Source organism: Thermobia domestica, chromosome 7 (assembly GCF_964235325.1).
Source record: "Thermobia domestica chromosome 7, izTheDome1.hap1.1, whole genome shotgun sequence".
Taxonomy (NCBI): domain Eukaryota; kingdom Metazoa; phylum Arthropoda; class Insecta; order Zygentoma; family Lepismatidae; genus Thermobia; species Thermobia domestica.
In genome coordinates, this window is record NC_137460.1 from 254,931,323 (window position 1) to 254,951,292 (window position 19,970).

The following is a 19,970-nucleotide window of genomic DNA, read 5'->3' on the forward strand; positions in this document are numbered from 1 at the left end:
GAAAAAACTGGTAAATATTGTATTATTTTTAGTGTCAGGCTTTTAAGGAACTATGATAATAGGAAGCGTCTCAGTTCGCGAAAGGTCACTTGCTAGCAGTGGCGGATCTTGAGGGATCGGTAAAACAAATTTTATTGCTACAATTAGGGAAGAAAGTTTGCCTAATGTATCAAGTTATGTATACTGCTTTCTTCCCTCAAACTATTACGATAAAATTTAATTTTTTACCCATGTGACTTCCGTGAAGACCCGTCCCTGCTTGTCAGCAATGATAGAATACCTAAAATTATGGTCGGTTGGTTGGAGAGAGAGATCTTTCAGGATCGAGACTTTCAGCAGCTTAACGTGTGATCAGAACTATATGAACTGTCGCCGGGAATCAATCCCGAAATGTACGAGGGGCGTCCAATAATTTATCTACCTAGACAGGAAGGAAAGGGCGAAGCATAATGACGAATAACACGCTCGCCAAGGCCACTGACAGGAACTCCGATACGCAATTTGAAGTCAGTCGGAGCAATGCAGTGGCTATAAGCAGAATGTTTTTGTTATGTCGGGAAAAATGGATTTACAGAAGTTGGAGCACCGGTCGGTCATGAAGTTTCTCATTAGTGACTCTTTTCTCTTCCGAGACCTGAAGAAACACCTGCGGGGACAACGTTTATTGTCGGACAACGAGGTCCAACAGGCGGTGACGTGCAGTTTCTCACGGTGCAATTTCACACGGTGCTCATTATCGTATTAATCGTTTTGCAGTTGTCGTGCATTTTCAAAAGGTCCACCAGTCAATCATGTGATTCATCCTGAATACGCTTTCATTGTAAGGGAAGCTGAATTAGGAAACACCGCTAGCAATGCATTGATTGCAGGGAGCTCAAAATCGACTTTCAGCACTCGAGGTTTCTTTCTGGCCAGACCACAATTTAAGAAATGTACTTGTATGTTCGCTCTGTTTTACATGACAGCAATGCATACAAAACTGGTATAACCAATATCTTATCATGTGTGCTTCCTATATCTGCATGTATGATGTACAATTGGGAAAATACTTGCAGCGACTCTTAAGCAAGAAATCATTACTCACTGTCCTTCAGGTGCAAAACGAACTAATCAAGAACAGGAAGAGAGCAAAAGTGTTACGTCCCACGGTTATGCCGACTAGGCCAAATGAGATGGAGATGATAACAAATGGATGAAATGCTGGAATGAAGAAAGTGGGAGGAAACGAGAAAACCCACGCACACGGTGTTTGTCCACCACAAAGTTCACTTGGTGCGAGCTGAGATGGATACAAGGACCCCATGCACTAGAGTTGAACAATTTACCACTGAGCCATCGCGGACTCGAGAAAGAGAACTATCACAAAATAAAAGTTTATTTAATTCGCCTTTCTGTTTTTTCTAAACAATGAGCACGGATTTGATTAACAAAGTGTTTATTTTATTCTTTGCTGTTGAGAATGAATTTATTGAGATACGTTAATTTCCGAAAATACTGGTTTTGAACAACTTAGCCGCAGAATGCCTTGAAAGTCGACCTGTAGAAACGATATCAATTTCCGAAAACACTGGAATGGAAATCAGTAACACATTTTAGTCTGTTTTCGTAAGATTATCTTTTTCCTGAATGTTTGTCTTTATTTTCATCTACTTTAATTTGCTATTATTTTCGTTATTAGTTTCATTTTATTTTTGTAATTATTTTCCTCTTTTTTTATTATAAGTTGTGTTTGCTATTTTCTCCTAGCTTCTCAAGTATTAATTGCAATTGTTTGTATTTATTTTAACTTGTGTTTGCTCTTTTTTTTGTTCTGTTCTGTTTGCTCTGTGTCCACCCTCCCATTATAGTTAAAGCAGTTCCAGGATGAATCACGTGATTGACAGGTGGACCGTGTGAAAATGCACGACACCTGCACAACTATTAATATGATAAACAGGATCGTGTGAAATTGCTCGATAATGAGCACCCTGCAAAATTTCACCGTGTGAAAATGCACGGAATCCAACAGGCTGCTTCTCAGAGGCTTGCAGGCCATTCATTACAAGCACTATTTTCTCTGTGGGGACGACATCTAAAAAACAGTGATGACCATGTGAGCCAGCTGCAATCCTTCCTGTAATAGGTAGATAACTTATTGGACACCCCTCGTACGCTAACGATGTAGCCACGAGGAAACTCTAAAATGATGGGGTTGAACATTTATTCAGTAGGTTTTGGTGATCGACTCAGAAATCCATGATTAAACCTTACTTCGATTTCATTTGCATAAATTACGTTTTATGTACTGCTTAGCAAATTGAACTTTAAAATATTTGATTTGTTATATAGTTATTGATAAACAAAACATTTAGGGACAAATTATGCACTTTTGCTGCCACTAAAAAGTTCCAGTACAAAAAACGTCAGTAAGTCCTTCACTTATTAAAAAAAAAATAGCAAAACTCTCTGATAACCGGTAACAACTACTAATTATTGAGAATGTTTTCAACATATGTCTGACCTCTGTCCTTTAGTTTAAATCTCGTGGCATCTGTTGACTGTTGTTCTCTGTGAATGCCAGTAACGTCGACCTAATAGATAACCGTCAAATGATAACATAAAAAGCAACCAGCATCCATCGCTTCGTTATCAGTTCATAAGTGAACGTCAATCAAGAAATAAGTTGAGGCCACTAAAACACTTTAGGTAGGTTTATTTTCATTTACTCCTTGTGCAAGTAAAGTTTATATGACAAGCAGGGGCGGCTTTACCATATATGCAACATGTGCATTTGCACGGGGCGCCAAGTTTAGAGGGGCCGCAAAATCTGTCATAATTATGTTATTTAAAATAAATATGTCTTGTTGGAAACAGACTTCATAATGATGGTAGTTAAATTTACTAAGCAGACTTTCTATTTGAATACTCATAAATCAAAAATCATAAATTCATAAATCATGTTTAGGTCGCACGGATAGTGCTAAAAGAAATAGTCAAACATATCCCAGCATGAGTTGCTTCATTGTTGTCAAATACAAGAACTCAATTCTCGAACAATAGCGAACACATGTTCCATTTATTTAGTTATCACAGTTTAGATATGATAACTAGTCTTTTTTTTTTTTTTTTTTTTTACAAACAAATTCCTTATCACTGAAGATGGGACTAAGTTTTTTTTTTTTAATTTTAAATAATCTAGAAGGGAAATGAAGAAATAAAGACAAAAGAGCTAGTTATACTGGAATTGCAAACTGATATATTGAGATTGAAGCTTGATAATGAATTCTATAAAAAGGATTGCCATCTTTCCTCTGCAGGTGTGTTTTATCTCTCACGAACATAATAGATTATTATTTAAAGAAAGAAAAAACAGACACAACGAGATTGTATTTGTAGTGTTTGGTCCTTTCTGAGTGCGAGTGCTTTCTCCCTCCCCTTTGTTGTTCATAATGGGGTAGCATACTTTTAAGATTTATTCTTTTTTGGAGAAAGGGGTGCCAAATGATACCATTGCACTGAGCAGCAAATTGCGTAGGGCCGGCCCTGATGACGAAACTCGGAAACGTTTCCAAATTGCGTAGGGCCGGCCCTGATGACGAGGCTCGGAAACGTTTCTAAATTGCGTAGGGCCGGCTCTGATGACGAGACTCGGAAACGTTTCCAAATTCCGAATTACTACAGTACAACCCTAAGTCCTTGTCGAATAATGATTGCATGTCGCGTAAGTATAAACTGGTCACCAGAGGCTCTGACTCAGGGAGTCTTACGGTGCTTGATAGCCCCAGAATTTTTTAGGGGTGTCTGGCACAAAAAAGACAAAAGATAAATAAAGAAAAATCGGTCGAAAATTGTAATCTTTCGACATATTTCTTAAACAATAGTATAGTGCACGAATATTTCATTACGCAGAGAAGGAAATATAAACTTTGGGTAAACATATAGGGAGCACGGTAGCTCAGTGGTAGAGAAATTACTTTTGGTGCGTGGGGTGCTTGGTTCGAATGACAAAGTGAGATGAGACGCGAGTACCCCGAGAAAACCCACGTACATGATGTTGTCCACCACAGTCATTTTCACTTGCCTTAATCACGGTCTCCCGTAGCCTAAAGGGCATAATTGCGGAATTCTCGCATCATTTCATTACAGGAATGGAAAACATATAATTCCGGGATTGTGATGCTAAGGGTGAAAAGTGGGAAAACCGTTTTAACTATATTTTTTTTCTCGATCAGGCGACAGTTCCTTTTCAAATCGAGAAACTGAACGAGTTTTCTTCGTGCCATTTTAAGCAAAAATGTTTTACACTCTTATTCTGTTTAAGCTAGAATTATTCTATTCCACTAACTTCATTTGCTTTCTTTTCTTTTAAACTATAAAAATCTAAAGGTTAGAGGTCAGAATGGGTTTAGAAGAAGTAAAATAGGGAGTTATAACAATATTACATCCCTGCTTACGTCACCATACTCTGATTCCACAATCGGGGACATATAGCCTCGGCGCTGATATCCCCCCCCCCAAAAGAAACTACTCTCATTCAAGAATATTTTCCACTGTGCAAAGAAAAAACTTCCAATTTGATTCAAAAATACTTAATATTGTATTTTAGGAGGGTCAATTTTTCAAAATTTTCCGGAAGAGGACCACCGGATCTCCACGATTTGAGTGGAGTGTTACGTACCCCAGATTTCCAGGTTTTGGATTATGGGTTAGACTAACCTTCTGATTTTCAAAACCCAGCGCTTCTGTTGGTCACGCTTGCAGCTTAGGCAACTGCCATGATATGATTCCTCTAATCTCGGAACTAATAATAATCATTTACTGGCAACCGTTTTCAGCATCAAGGGTATACGAAATGAAATGAAATCTCTCTGTTTAACGTCTCACGTTTTGTCCGTGAGGCTAAGGGAGACAATAAATAAAGCAAGTGAACGATGGTGGAAGAATCGGTGGAATGGCAAAGTGGGAGGAAACGGGAGTACCCCGAGGAAACCCACGGACATTATGTTTTCCACCATGAACTTACTTGGCCGGGGATCGAACTAAGGACCCAACGCACCAGAGGTAAGAGCTCTAACACCGATCTACCATGCTCCCCATCAAGGGCATACGAGACGTCAGTTACTGATTAAGATCGAATCCGAATTAATGCTCGGAATTTTTTATGTTTTCAGGAGAATTGCCTCCCGGAGATATGAAATCTCTTTTACGGAGCTTGTGTTCATGTTTAATGTGTATTACCAATGCTTACACAGTGCTACTTTTGACCTAGGCTATTACGTATGGAAAATGCCCCCCCCCTACTGTAGAATTTTTCTCACATCAGCAATGATTTATATTCATTGATTTGTTGATTGAGTGATTTGACGTTTAACGTTTTTTTTTACTACAAAGCCATTTTTCTTTAATCATGTGAAATTCGGACGTTATTATGTTAGAACTGTGATATTCTAGTCATAGAAATTGTATTTGCTCTTCGATTGCGTACTGATATGAAAATGTTGTACGAATACAGTAAATGTCTTCTTAACTCCCAACCCTGTCGTCGCTTGTCATTCTAACACCATCTCATAACCTCCGATTACCAAATAAATGACAAATATTCAATTAAATTTACAATTACAGTAAAAAATGCGTTACTTATCTAACTAATAGAGATTATTGGAATAAAATGTTTCAAAGCATATGATGTTTAATTCAAAAAATCTTGTCCATTCGCTTTGCTTTAAAAAGCCGTATTTTGGCAACAGTACGCTGGAAATTATATTCCTTTACATCTAAACAAACATCTCAATTTCGCAAATAAAATTCACATTTATTTGATTTTATTCGAATTGTAGACTGTAAGAGTGCAGAGCTTTTCAAAGCGAGGTAGGTGGCCAGGATTTTTTCATTTTATTCTCTCTATATTTTTTTTTTTTTTTTTTTGTTTTGGAAAGACTATCTTATTTTGAAAGTTATAATAGAGCCACGAAGCGAAATGAAATGAAATCTTTGAATTTTATGTCCCACGATTATACCGTTTAGGCTAAATCAGGCAGTGATGATGAGAAATGAATAAAATGGTAGGAGGAAAACGGGAGAACTCCGAGAAAACTCACACATACGGTGTTTGCCCACTACAAAGCACTTGGCGTGAGCGGGGATTGAACCAGGGACCCGCGCAACAAAGATGAACGCTCTGCCAATGAGCTACCGCAGTGCAATTAAAATTAGGAACTGTAGGTACTGTACCTTATCCTTTTTTTTATTAAAATGCCCAAATTAGCTTATCATCCAAGGAAAGCATTTAATAAGCTCTCGTAGCTGTGTTTGGATTGCACCATTTCCAACTTATTTTTCAACGGAATAATCTTTTTAAACCTGTTTCAATACCACCACATCTTTGCGCTTTTAGAATTTTTTCGGGTCCTTTTCTCCATTTTGTCCCTATATTAGTTAAAGAAGGAAAATTGAAGGTGAGGGTATCATATTACTTTTGCTTCAGCGCACTTCCATCTAATCAGGCAAAAGCTATTCAGTACAATAGAAACGGAGGTCCCAACATCAAAGTAATCAATCACGGCTATCACCAATATCAATATTGTTGAATGCTTTGCTACAAACAAGTTTTTATCAAGTAGGATTCGACGAGTTGTTTGCTGAGTTGATTTAGAATTTAGCATTCCCTTTGGCAGAGAAGCTACATAAAAAATACATCGACAGCTTAACGTGCAATGCAGAATTAAACCCAGTTCTTCCGCGCAGAGGGCGCGTACGATAATCATATTGCCATGAGTCTTAATAATCGGAGATACAGGATCAATGAAAAAAATTGAAATGTTATCTGTTTTAACAGTTTTCTTGTAACTTTAATAACATGGCACTTGTAAATTTCATTGAAATGTTAAACAATTTTCTGGGTTTTAAGTCTTCAATAATCCATTTTAACAGTTCTCTGGGTTCCTGACTTTAGTAACAGTGTGTTCAAATAGTTGTTTAGTAAGACGTTTTAATACATCAGTGAATTTTTAGTCCTTATGTATGTTATAATTAGTTTTGTTACTGATTGCATCTAAATTTATATTTGAAATTTGTGCTTTCTTATAGCAAAAGTTTGCACTTTTTAACGAAAATATTGCTCAAAAAAAATTCCTGGATCTATTTATAATTAATTGTTATAAATTCTCAACTTTCGTATACGGAAGTTTGTTAGTATTGATAAAATGAACACCAATTTTTATGTTTGTCAGATCCCGAAAGACAGCACGGGAGCAAATGAAGTGGAAAAGATCGTTTTGATTGGCTATGAGGATAGGAGGAATGAATAGTAGATGCTTCCTCTAGCATGGAGAGTGATTAGTTTCTTTTTTCTGAAGTTCTATAGGAGATACCAAAATGGAGCTAACGTATACAGAAACATATCGTTGATGAAGGAATCTAGTAGTATATCGTGCTTTGTATAACGTTACAGGAGAGCGATTTAAAATGTCTGGTTTAACGTTATACCGTACTTCTCACTTCAAGATGTGGCATTTTCAGAAAGTTCATATCTTTGTTAATATAAGGAATTTGCTATGAAACTTTTTATTTTATTCAACAATCACCAGATACAGCTCGTAGGTCATTTTATACTGGATATCTAACAACAAGAACAATAATGGGAAAGATGTGGGAAAATATCGGCCAGGGCCTATTTACTAGCTACCATCCTGGCATTTACTTGGTAGGACTGAGGAAAATACTGGAAAACTCAATTCAGGATGGTTGGCAGCGGGAATCGAACCCACAACCTTCCGAATGCGAAGCCAACGCTCTACCAATTGAGATATTTCGCTTGATATAGTTAGTAGAGTGGGTTAAATAAGGATGGATGATGATCGTAACTCAAAATATTGTTTTCGACTGACCCCGACATAAGAAATCTAAATAATTATGGCATACTACCACAATTTCAAGTAATTTTCTTTCGATGTAAGACAAACTGACACCTGGAACATTACTCCAAAAATTGATAATTTTTCTCTCCTCTTCGTAACCGAGGTCCCGCTTTAGATTCCCCATACAGCTACATGCTTGTGGTAAAAGCCTAACTACCGATTTTGATGCCTTTGAAAGTAGACCTGTAACTAGGGGTTGCCAGGGGGGCTGTGTCCCTCTGCGTCTAGTTTTAGCTCCACTCGAAACTTTCAGTTCTTGGTTGCTATGTATGTACGAGCTAAGCTGGATTCTAGTTAGTTCCCTCAAAAACTATATCCCAGTCCACCATCTGTCTTACTATTCTGGTATACGGGCCTCCTTGAAACGGACCCGAAACTTGAATCAATCAATTTTCTTTTTCCTATTGGAATATTAACTGAATAACAATCGTTCAAAGAACATATTTTTAAAATATGGGAGTACTTAGGTATTTATATTTAGTAGCTCTAACATTATTCAGTTACTTTCATCAGCATCTAATACAGGCAGTGGCTATCTATAGTGATGTTTTTTCTAAAACTATTTTGCACAATAGTTTTGATACACTTAACACCATATTCTTTTGCAGTTTGTGAAGGAGACGTAATACCAAAAGCTGTGAAATTCCTAAATGGATGCCTGAGAACGAAGAATACAAACGAACATCTACTTAGACGTATTCAATTTGAGAAAAATCGCAGAAACCATATAGGTAGGTAATAAGTCGTTATTGCATGGTACCTCGTCATACGCTTATCTTCTGTGTGAAGGGTCAATGGTTCGATTCCGGGGCTTGGTGAACAACACGTTCGAAGGTTCTCAGAGTTTTCCAGTTCCATCGCAGCAAATCATTTTTATTAATTTGCATTTAACTTCCTTTCCCTCTAGGACGTTATCGTTTCGACTTGATTTTTTAAAATTTCACATTTGGTTCGAATTTGACGTACATTCTTAGCATCAAGGCTATATGAGACATGGATCTACAGTTAACGGTGGAATCCGCATTCCAGTACTATATTTAAATTTCAGGTCTCTCCCCTGGTAATCAAACCTGGAACTCTGTGTACCAAAGTCACACACTAGGCACTAGACTATCAGGGAGGGCAAAGATGCATAAAATATTACAAGATAAATCATAAAGTGCTAAATTCAGCAGACAATTCCACTAGCAGACGAGGATCACTTCATATAGTGGCGTACTCAAGGGGTCTTGGGATTTTAAACTCGCATCGAGCACGATATTATTCTGAAAAATTGATCATTTACTGTGTTAAACTTACCAGTATATACCAAACTCACAATTTGTGTTGAAAGAATATGAGTTCTTAAATTCTATCATGTCTCTTAATTATCGAAAAGGTTTTGTTGTTTCGTATCAATTTGTAAATTTGTGCTCAAAATTTATGACGTAATTTATTTAATTTAGAAGTTATCAGAATTCTTTAGAGCCAGTACAGCCTTTTGAGCTAGGAAGGGTGACATTTAACAAAATTTAAATTTTATTTACTATTGCCATATATTGTGTAATGGTTTGTGTATCTTTAAACGTTACTGAATGCTCTTCTTTGTGTTCCTACACTCAATTTATCCATTTATAGTTTTTAATAGTACGAATTGTGTAACACTAAAACAATGTTGCCCACGAAACTCGTGAAATTTCTTATTTCGCTTCTGAAAATATACTTCCTGTCTCCTTTCCGAAACGACATGATAAATTTCTCATCCCATGTGCAACACTAGGCGTAATTAGGACTGCCACCTTACGTTATACCCAACCGTCAGCTCCTCAGAAAACAACAGTAAAATACAGGGCGGACTGAGATAGCGTAAGTACCCCTTAATTTATAATTTTTAGTACGTAAATGATACGTGAAATCGTTGTGACATACAATTTGAAATACATGAAACAAAATAATTTGAAATACAATGAACAGTTGACGCAATTTAATGCAATTTTAGTAATTTCTGAAATCTTTTCCAGCAAAATATTTGAATTTTTAAAATGAAACAACGCTACAACCATTCCTCCTTCAACAGTACAGGTCAGGCGCGCACGCAAATTCTTGTTGAGAGGGGCCCAAGCTTTTTTTGGGGAGGGGGAAATACAAGTCATTATGTCTTATTATTATTATTTTGTATTTGGGTATTATTCTGTATTGGAAAAGTAATTGTAAAATACTTCCATCTATATTTTCAGAAAAAAAATGATAGTTGAGTTGAGTTGAGTTGAGTTTAACGTCCCGTTCAGCAGCGAGGTTATATGAGACGTGGACCTACTGATTAACGTGGAATCCGAACCACATGAGCTCTCGCCGGGAAACGAACCCAGGCCTCCCACGCCAAAGGCGCGTACGGTAACCGCTTAGCCACGGAGGAGCTCAGGAAAAAAAATGATAGAACTAGATTGCTTTTATAAGAGAAAGAGTACACTGTAAAAACTGAGGTGTTGAAACAACACAAAATGACTACCACTTTAGCATGTTACTTGCGTTAATTCAGCACCAAGCATATCGCCTTTTGAGCATGTCAGAAATGACTCGTTACTACCTGAGATACTTTGCATTGGTATTTATCATTTAATATGAGCAAAGCTTTGCGAAATATATTTGGCACTTGTGCCAAGTAACGAATAATGTTCTGTTTCCTGCTATCGATCACAATAATACTGTTGTAAATCTGTGAATCATCTGAAAACAGTTACATAACCAACAGTTCTGCCATCTTCTGTTCATACGTGCTAAGACACAAGAATAACAAATAAAGAAAATAGATGAAAGCACTGCTATCTGTGTAACTGTTGTCAGATAATCCATAGGTTTACATCAATATTATTGTGGCCGATTACAGAAAACATAGAATGTTATTAGTCACTTGTCATAAATGCGAAATGTATTTCGCAAAGCTTTACTCATTAAAAAACGATACAAATACTCACAGCCAGTAACGAGGTATTTTTGATATGCTCTGAAGGCGATGTCTTGGTGTTCAATAGACACAAGTAACACGCTAAAGTAGTAGTCATTTTGTGTTGTTTCAACACCTCATTTTTTGCTGTGTAAGATGCTACATCTGCATATTTTCATGCTACATCAATAATTTTCTGTTAAAGAAGAATAGTTTTATTAAGAAAAATGTACAAACGTATGTTGAGCTAGGAAGTTTTTTCTGGGGGGGGGGATCCGGATCCAGTGGACCATCCTCGTGAGTGCGTCCTTTCTCCCTGGTACATTGTACAAGTGGACGCTGTCAAGTTAATAAGAACAAAAACAACTACAACAACACATCAGTTCGTCTCCAATGCAGGGAACAATGAACCGGAAATATCATTTTAAACATGTTTCTTTCTATCTTACAGCGAAATAGTAACTTCCTTTCCTCTTCACACAAAATAATTTAACGAATTCAACGATAACTTATTTTTTTTAACCTTAATTTACCTAAACTAACGACTAAAAAGTTCAGTATCGTATAGGTGACTGGGTCCCCCAACTCACCCTCTAGCTATACACCTTTGTTGTCCCCCTGATTGTGGAGTTGATAAGGAGAACCAGTGTTATCAAATAGTAACAGTTTTGTTATTTGAATAATCTCGAACTTGGGTTCGTGGTGAATGTTCTTATCACACTCGTTAGCTGATAACTTTGGAGATGTAGGCGGTATAGGAAGTGGATAACGGAAGTTAGTATTTAGGATGTACATTACGAGAAGTTCTTTCCAACAATACGTCACTTCATCTGTTTCCGTGTAACATTTTATATTAATACTTCAGAGCTTTTGTTACAAGTGTTTCCCTATGTACATATACTTATTGGAGATATGACAACGGTTATCCTATTGGTGGCAAGGTCAATTTTATCACTTTTATTTCACGTGCTCTGTTCGCGTATCTGTTAATAGTAGCGAAATATTGCGTTGTGACTCGTAATCTTAATGCCCTTCATCCTGAGAAGTTTAGAAAACTGAGTTTTCTGAAAACCAATAAGTAGATAGTAAGCGAAAAGTCAAAACACTTAAATAAAACATCTAGTACTTTACACAAAATATACTTTATCTGTAAGGATAATCACCATCTTCTTCATTCATGTCAACGCAGGTTTTTTCTATATATCAAAAAAAGAAAGAAAAAGAAAGGGCAGTCGATAACATACGTCTTCTTTCTAAGCTCAATACACTTTAAAAAAAAACTAGTAAATAAATGCAAAGAACAACATAAAATGAATTTGAACCTGTGACAGGACAGATAGCGTTGTTACATGAAGTGATAATTGTTTCAAATACTTAAGGCCGCGGTGGCTCAGTGGTAGAGCGTTCACCTCTGATGGGGTCCTTGGTTCGATCCCAGCTCACGCCAAGTGAGTTTTGTTGTGAACAAATGCCGTAAGCGAGGGTTTTCTCGGGGTTCTCCCATTTCCTCCAATTTTCTTCATGACACCATTTCATTCATATCTCATCATCATCGTCACCTTTAGCCTAGCCGGCATAAACGTGGGACGTAAAACTTTGAGATTTCATTTCTTTTTTTTAATACTTTTCGCAATTCAGGAATTTGGTCATGCAATATTTATATCATAAAGTGCGCACCCAAATTTCTGATGTATAAAAAATATGCAAACAGTTCCAACTACAAACCCTTTATGGCCTTTGAAATACGTATGAGGGGAAAGCGTGTATTGGTTTACCAGTTTTTTCCCTCATATCTATTCCGTCTATCTATACAAACCTTGGTATAGTCATTTCTTATACACTATAGTTTCAGTCCTTTTACCCGGGACTATTCCAGAAGGGTCCAAAATTGATGAGAGGGATTTCTGTAGGTAATTGTTCCAACATTTTCCCAATTTTCCCTGTTCAAGTACGTTATGGACCCAAATACATAGCACCTCTGGAAATCTTCTTTCATGTTGAAGAGAATGAACTATAAACCATGACTTTCCAACAAATAGTGAGTGTTGATGCAATAGCTACTTCACTGCGAGTCTACGATCTTCTTTATATTAACAGGGTTAATGAGCCCCTGGGGCTTACTCCTTTATTCATGGCACCTAATTTTTTGTGCATGAACATGTCTTTGTTATGTTTATTGAATGGACTAGGTTTGATTCGGATGTCCGGATGGCACGTTCATGTCCGTTCCTTGTTAGTTAACTGGATCCAGTTTCTACTTTCTATTTGTATTTTTGCGAGATCCATCTTAAAGCTGTTCTCTCATTTGAGCCTACCTCTTTTTAATGGTCTTTATCCAATTTGATTTCCACTTAAAAATTTGAAAACGGTCCTACTTTCTTTCATTCTGGCTACATATCGAGCCCAACTGAGCCCCGTAGAGTTAGGGGATCTTACGGCGAGTCGTTCTGACGCGTCATTAGTGGCATACTAAGGAAATGAAATGAAAAAAATCTTTGAGTTTTACGTTCACGGTTATGTCGGCTAGGCTAAAGGAGACGGTGATGATGAGAAATAAATAAAATGGTGGAATGAAGAAAGTGGAAGGAAACGGGAAAACCACGAGGAAATCCACGTACACGGTATTTGTCCACCACAAAGTCCACTTGACGCGAGCTGAGATCAAACCAGGGACCCCATGCACCAGAGCTGAACGCTTTACCACTGAGCCACCGCGACCCCAGCCATATTACAGAGTTTGACTAACGTATGTTTCCTGCTGTAGTCAGGCGTTTAGTATAATGTTGATCATACGTCAAAACGACTTTATATAAGACCCAATGTTAGGTAAGTAGCTTAAATTGTACAGTTTCCTGTTATGAAGTTTCTGCCATTTTCCATTCTTGGGTCTGAATATTTTCCTTAGAATTTTATTCATAAATTCGGGAAGTATGCCCAATTTCGCAATAAATTGCATATTTGCATATATATTACCAAATATATAATTGGCAAGTAACAGCAGACTTGATTATTTTGTAGGTACGTATTAATCTGACTAGATATATATGTTGTTGCTTTCTTGTTGCGTTTAGATATTTAGTAATGTTCCATCCAAGTACAAAATACAGTTCGTCGTCATTTCGCAATAGGGGTGCTTAATCTCGCAGTACTGCATGTTTGTTACTAATTTTACTATCCTGCAGACCTATTTCACATAAGTGTTAAAACTTGATAGGATCTGAATTACATATGTGAAAACACCAATAGTTTTTCATCATAGCTACATTTTATTGATTACTATTATTATTAAGTTACAAAACGTTAATCATTTCATGTATATTGGCTAAGCTAAACAAGAAAAGATACTACTGAAATCAATTCAAAAACCATTACACATGATGAAATAGGGTCTAGCTGCAATATTAAACAATAGAACACGAACATAGTTGAGTGCTATAGCAAGGCTAGAAACAAAACAGGCTTAGGTGGTTAAATATTATTTAACCCACATGACAGAGCAAGAATTAAAAAATCAAATAGTCAAAACACTAGGGGCCTTATGCAGAGTCGTTTTGACGCGTGATTAGTGCCATATTAAAGAGGTCGACTAACATATGTTTCCTGCAGTAGTCAGGCCTTTAGTATGACGTTAATCATACGTCAAAAGGACTCTGCATAAGGCGGTAGAAGTCAAATTAGCTTAAGTAAACAAGAGCTACTACTGAAACCAACTCAAAAACATTAAACTTGATGAAATAACTACAATATGAGGCAATAGAACACCAAGACAATTGAGTGCTCCAGTAAGCCTATAAACAAACCAGGCTAGGATGAACATACTGGGCCTTACTCAGAGTCGTTTTGACGCGTGATTAGTGCCATACTAAAGAATTTGACTGACATAACTCTCCTGCAGTAGTTAAACTTTTAGTATGACGCTAATCATATGTCAAAACGACTCTGCAAAAAGCGGAATAGATCAAGTGAAAAAGAATGAAATGTTCAAAGCAGAGGAAAGCTAATCATCTTCCTCCCTGTAACTAAGGCACATGAAATCAGGCGCATAGCACATTAAGCCTTGACAAAGTTCATGGAATTAATCCAAGCAATGAAGACACTGGATCAATTTCACAACTTCTTTGTCATCTTTGAAATGTCCTCCACATGACCACACTTTTTTCAGTTTAGAGACTCCTTACATTCATATTCCTGAGGCTGCACCTCTCTCCTCCTTTAACTATTCTAACACCTTCTCCCAGCAAAACTCTAAAATGCCGTAATAATCATTTTAAATAGCCACAAGCGTTTACAGCAATAAGTTTTCCGCAAAAAATATCCCACAATGTTATTGTTAGGTTTGACTACGCTGCCTCCTAGAGAACTTATTACAACGAAGTCTCTTTGCACTAGTTTTGTCCTGTACCAGAGCTACAAACAGCCATACTGAACATAAGCCTGTACCGAGCTTTATGTGAATGCTAGGGATATTTTACATATATCATTAAATTCCTCGTGGTTTCCTCTACACATTTACATACACATGATATACTATGCTGTATCATATGCCCTACAAACACCTGGTAAATAAACAGCTGTACTTCACGTCTCAACAAGTACGAAAAATTCCACTGCTTTTTCTATTTCATCTAATTTCTAAGGAACCCTGAAAATAGCAAAGCAGAACATTTCTTCTCATACAGGAGTATCTACCACCCATTGCTCAAGGCACGTAGCCAGATTTTCGTGAAGTGGGGTTCGTAACATGAAATACTGTGATCATCACACCAGGGGCTCGATCATTCTAAATTATTTTACTGGAACATATATTGGTTCGTTTAGACAGGATTTCGTAACGGGGGGAGGGGGTGATATGAAATTCTGAAGGCTCAGGAGCTTGATCAATGTAAACTACTTTACTATCAACATATATTGGTTTCTTAGGGCAATAAAATGAGGATATGTTGGTAAGTATTTTAATAACAAACTATGAAGAAATCTCGAGCAATAAAAGAAGAAAAAAAGTATTTTAAAATATTTTACAATATTTACATTCTTTTCTTTGTTCATTCAAATATAACAATTTTCCTTTCATTATGATCTCAACTATTATAAAAAGTACATATTCACTATTATAAAAAGTACATACTCAATAATGTATTGTAAAATATTTGAGTTCCTATTTCTGTTGCATCAAATGCTAATAGAACTCCTTTTCCATATAAATTTTTGTTTTTATTATTCCGTCAACTACTGACTGTTCCAAATGACAGGTTAAAGGAGCAGTAGAAAATTGTTTTTGAAATAACATGTTTGATTCTGCAAGGATGCGATAACGGAAAATTATGATAAAAAATGTCCAAACTGTTACTCAACGGTACTATGCTTTCGGAAGCTTGAAATCTCCCTGACTAGTAGCACAAATTCTGAGAATTCTGTAACTTTTCTAGAAATTTCAAATTTGCTGACTCTTCCAGGATATCTCGCTCATCTCGCCACCATGTATTGCAAGTAATACAAATCTCCCCATAAGAAAGAGTAACCAAAAGCTTCCTGTAGTTTTTTAAAATTTATTTTTAACGCTGACCCTTCTTTTTCTCATTTCATTTTGTTTCATCCTTTCTTAATTCTTTCCATTTAAGGTCTCGAAGGGGAGGGGGGTCCGGACCCCCCTCTTTGGCTACGTGCCTGTATTGCTTGTGCAGAGAACTACTTTCATGATCTTTTTGAAGTTCGTAATTCTTCACGTTATGTGATACTGCGAAATTAAGCATACTTACCCTACATTCAGCCTCCGTTCTGCAAGTGACCATTGGACGCAGTCTGTAACGGTTAGCGCCAACGCAACACAAAATTTGAGATTTAGTTTGTAATAATCGGCATAGCAGTTATAATGTTTCTTTGCATTTTTCTAAATTTCTCTAGTGTGTATACATACACATAATTTTCACATTTTGGTTTCAATTCAGCAACGACCTATGCTGATGAGGCTTTTCTTTCTATGTCTCTGCATAACTATTACCTGATAAGAAGGAAAACTATTTTTGGTTATTATTATTATTGTTGTGTAGTATTATTATTGTAAATCTAATTAATGTCTCATATTACATTGCAGACTGTGAACAAGAATGCCACCTAACATCCCTGAGGTTGACATTCCAATTTCAAGTGGTGTGAGGAAATACCCCAGTTTCAGAGATGAACCTGTGAAATCATCCCATAGATGGATCGAAGGCAAACGGGAGGATGATGGAGCTGAGGGTCTATGGAGGATCCACAATTCCCTGTATGACTTCACAGACTTCATCAAGAGACACCCAGGAGGCTCAGATTGGCTCGAAATTACCAAAGGGACTGACATAACAGAGGCATTTGAATCGCATCACATTCCAACAGGGCCTGAAAACATGTTAAAGAAGTTCTATATCCGTGAGGCAGTGACGCCTAGAAATTCTCCATTTACTTTCCATGACAATGGTTTCTACCGGACATTGAAAAGAAAAGTTCGAGCTACTTTAAAGGAAACTGGACCAACGTGGAAAAGTTGTCTCATGCAAGATGGCCTAGCACTAGGTTTTTTCGTCACAATGGGTATAGCGGCTTACATGGGATCATATTTGATAGGTGCACTATCAGGGGTTTTATTAGCTATGTCCACAATTTGCGCCCATAACTTTTTCCACCAAAAGGATAACTGGCGAATGTATTACTTTGACCTAAGTTTTATGTCTTCACTAGACTGGAGGATTTCTCACGCATTGAGTCATCATCTATTCACAAATACAATCCTTGATCTCGAAATCTCAGTCATAGAACCATATTTTCAATATCTCCCTAAACCAACTAAAACGAAAGTGCAAAGATTTATTTCATGGCTGTATAGTCCTCTAATATGGGCTCTAGGATTTCATTTCGAGTTGATCCGTCGAACAACGCTAAACGTTAAAGGAAAGGTTCCCCTTCGAAAGGAAAATCTGCTTCCTCTGGTCAATTTGTTTTACATTTGGTTCATCACAGATGACTTGGCGAGTTCGTTTTTCTTCTGGAATTGGATTCACCTTGCTTCAAGCACCTATTTCTTTCTAATTGGTTTCAATGCTGCTCACCATCATCCGAATATCTTCCACGAAAGCGATGCAGCGCGGACCGACACTGATTGGGGTTTGAGACAACTGGATGCTGTTCGAGATCGAAATGAGATCGAGGGCTCGCTGTTCCTCGTGTTGACAAATTTCGGTTCTCATTCTTTGCATCACATGTTCCCCACTGTCGATCACTCTCGCTTGTCACAGGTCCTACCCTTGTTGAAAGAAACATGTAAGGAGTTCGGGTATGATTATCAATATACGACTATTTGGGATCTCTTGTGTGGTCAATTTCGTCAACTTGCAAGGAACAAACCAAATTCTATTCCTCCAGATGCAAACAAAGTCAAATGAACTGATCTTTACGCGAAATATTAAGTATTCTCGTTCTTTCTCCGAAAACATTTCTATATAATTATCAATATAGTAAAATAATTAAGTGTTACTTATGACTAAGTGGATTTATCCTACATACTCCTTTGTAACTAAATATCTGTAACGAATCCATGACTGATATAGTGATTTTGTGCTAGCTGTAATAGATGTATGTATGTTTCTACAACGTAAAATAAATAATATTCCTTATACCACAATCTTTAGATTGAATCACTTTTTTTTTAAGTTATTCGAAAATGAGCACAAAAACATCTTAGTAGTAAATACCTTAATGTCTATTTACAATAGAAACCTAATAAAAATTACAAAGACCAGACATTCAGGAGACGCCACTTGCAAAGCTTTCAAATACAAATGCCGAGATTGAGTCGGGCGTATGCTCAGAGGTTTTACGGAACCAATGAAAACCAGGTTTTTATAGATTTGTCACTTATGCATCTATATAAAAAAATTCAAATAGAAAAAAGTGATAGGTAGCTGTGTCCTTCAGGTATGCTTTCACGGTGGTTAATTTGTGAGTGATTTGAGATTTAACATCGTTGATTCCTTTGCTATCTTTATTTTGTAGCCCATTCCTTTATATAAGAAATTAGTTTTTATTCTTATTTTTTATTAAAGGAATGTGATTTGAACGATTATATTAATCTTCAAAGGTAGTGAAATGCAGTGTTCTTGTAATTTTCTCTAGCCCTAAATTCCGTTGCGTTTCTGTTTTTGTGAATATAATACTCATAATAATATCCCCCAAAAGTCTCTAAAAATATATTTCAAAACTTGGATTTAAGTAATAACCTCGAATGTGATTATCATTACTTTCTTCAATCATGTTTCCTCGTACATGTCTATTTTTAGAATTGGCTTAAAATATGTATTTATCAAGAGATTGTCTTCACTACAGAATAACACTGAAAATGGAAAGTTTGGGAGACATGCATAAAGAATTTTGTTTGCGCTCGATCAAATTCACTGTACAGTGTTCAACTGTAATCTATTATTATACAATATAGCATCTTGTTTGTATCACATCATAGGGAAACTGCTACATCATTTGGAATGAATTTTTAGTTGTAATATTCACATTTCTCGAAATGGGTTTTTGATCGTGTTACTTTGATTAAAATGCGTATTCTAAGGGGAAGGAGCGGAGGGCCAAAATTTATGCGAAAAATTCAGTATTTCATGACCTACCAAGTTAGAAAGATGAAAGTCCGTATATAAATTCCTCATTAGAAATATGGAGTCTGTACCATTTTAGAAAATTTCCATTTTAAAGGAAGGAGAACATTTTCTACTACTTCTTTCTTCATATTTAAACCAACACTGTCTACTGTTTGTTATCGCATTACGGGAAAATGTTTCAACAGTTTGAAGTGAGTTTCTGAGCATAGTTAGTACCTACCTCAGCCTGGGATTTTATCATCTAACTCTTCTTAAGGGGCACATCCTAAGGGAGTTCAAAATTAAAGTCAAATATAATAAAATATCTTATGGGGTTATTATTTTATTATTCTTCCATTGATGTGCATATCGTATAAGGGAGGGAAAGCTGAAACAGTTTCCTTGAACCTAATTCTCCCAGTACAAAGACGTGGCATTTCAAGTAGTCCGGAATAAAAAGTAATGCAACTACATTCCGTTTGTTTTTCTAGTACATACTTGCTTATTAGTATGAACAAATAATAGCATATCATTTTA

General features: G+C 36.6%; 1 protein-coding gene across 2 annotated transcripts; it reads left to right on the forward strand.

Annotated features, from left to right (window-relative positions):
- Positions 1-2,546: 2,546 nt before the first annotated feature.
- LOC145690838 (cytochrome b5-related protein-like) lies at positions 2,547-18,466 on the forward strand. Of its 2 annotated transcripts, XM_081766182.1 has the most exons (3): positions 2,547-2,685; positions 8,504-8,626; positions 16,910-18,466. In XM_081766182.1, exon 3 carries the CDS (start codon positions 16,923-16,925, stop codon positions 18,231-18,233), a length of 1,311 nt encoding a protein of 436 aa, XP_081622308.1. In that variant the 5' UTR covers positions 2,547-2,685; positions 8,504-8,626; positions 16,910-16,922; the 3' UTR covers positions 18,234-18,466. The 2 variants fall into 2 exon arrangements, with proteins under 2 accessions (XP_081622308.1, XP_081622309.1); XM_081766183.1 differs by lacking the exon at positions 8,504-8,626 and having other exon boundaries at positions 2,566-2,685.
- Positions 18,467-19,970: the final 1,504 nt, after the last annotated feature.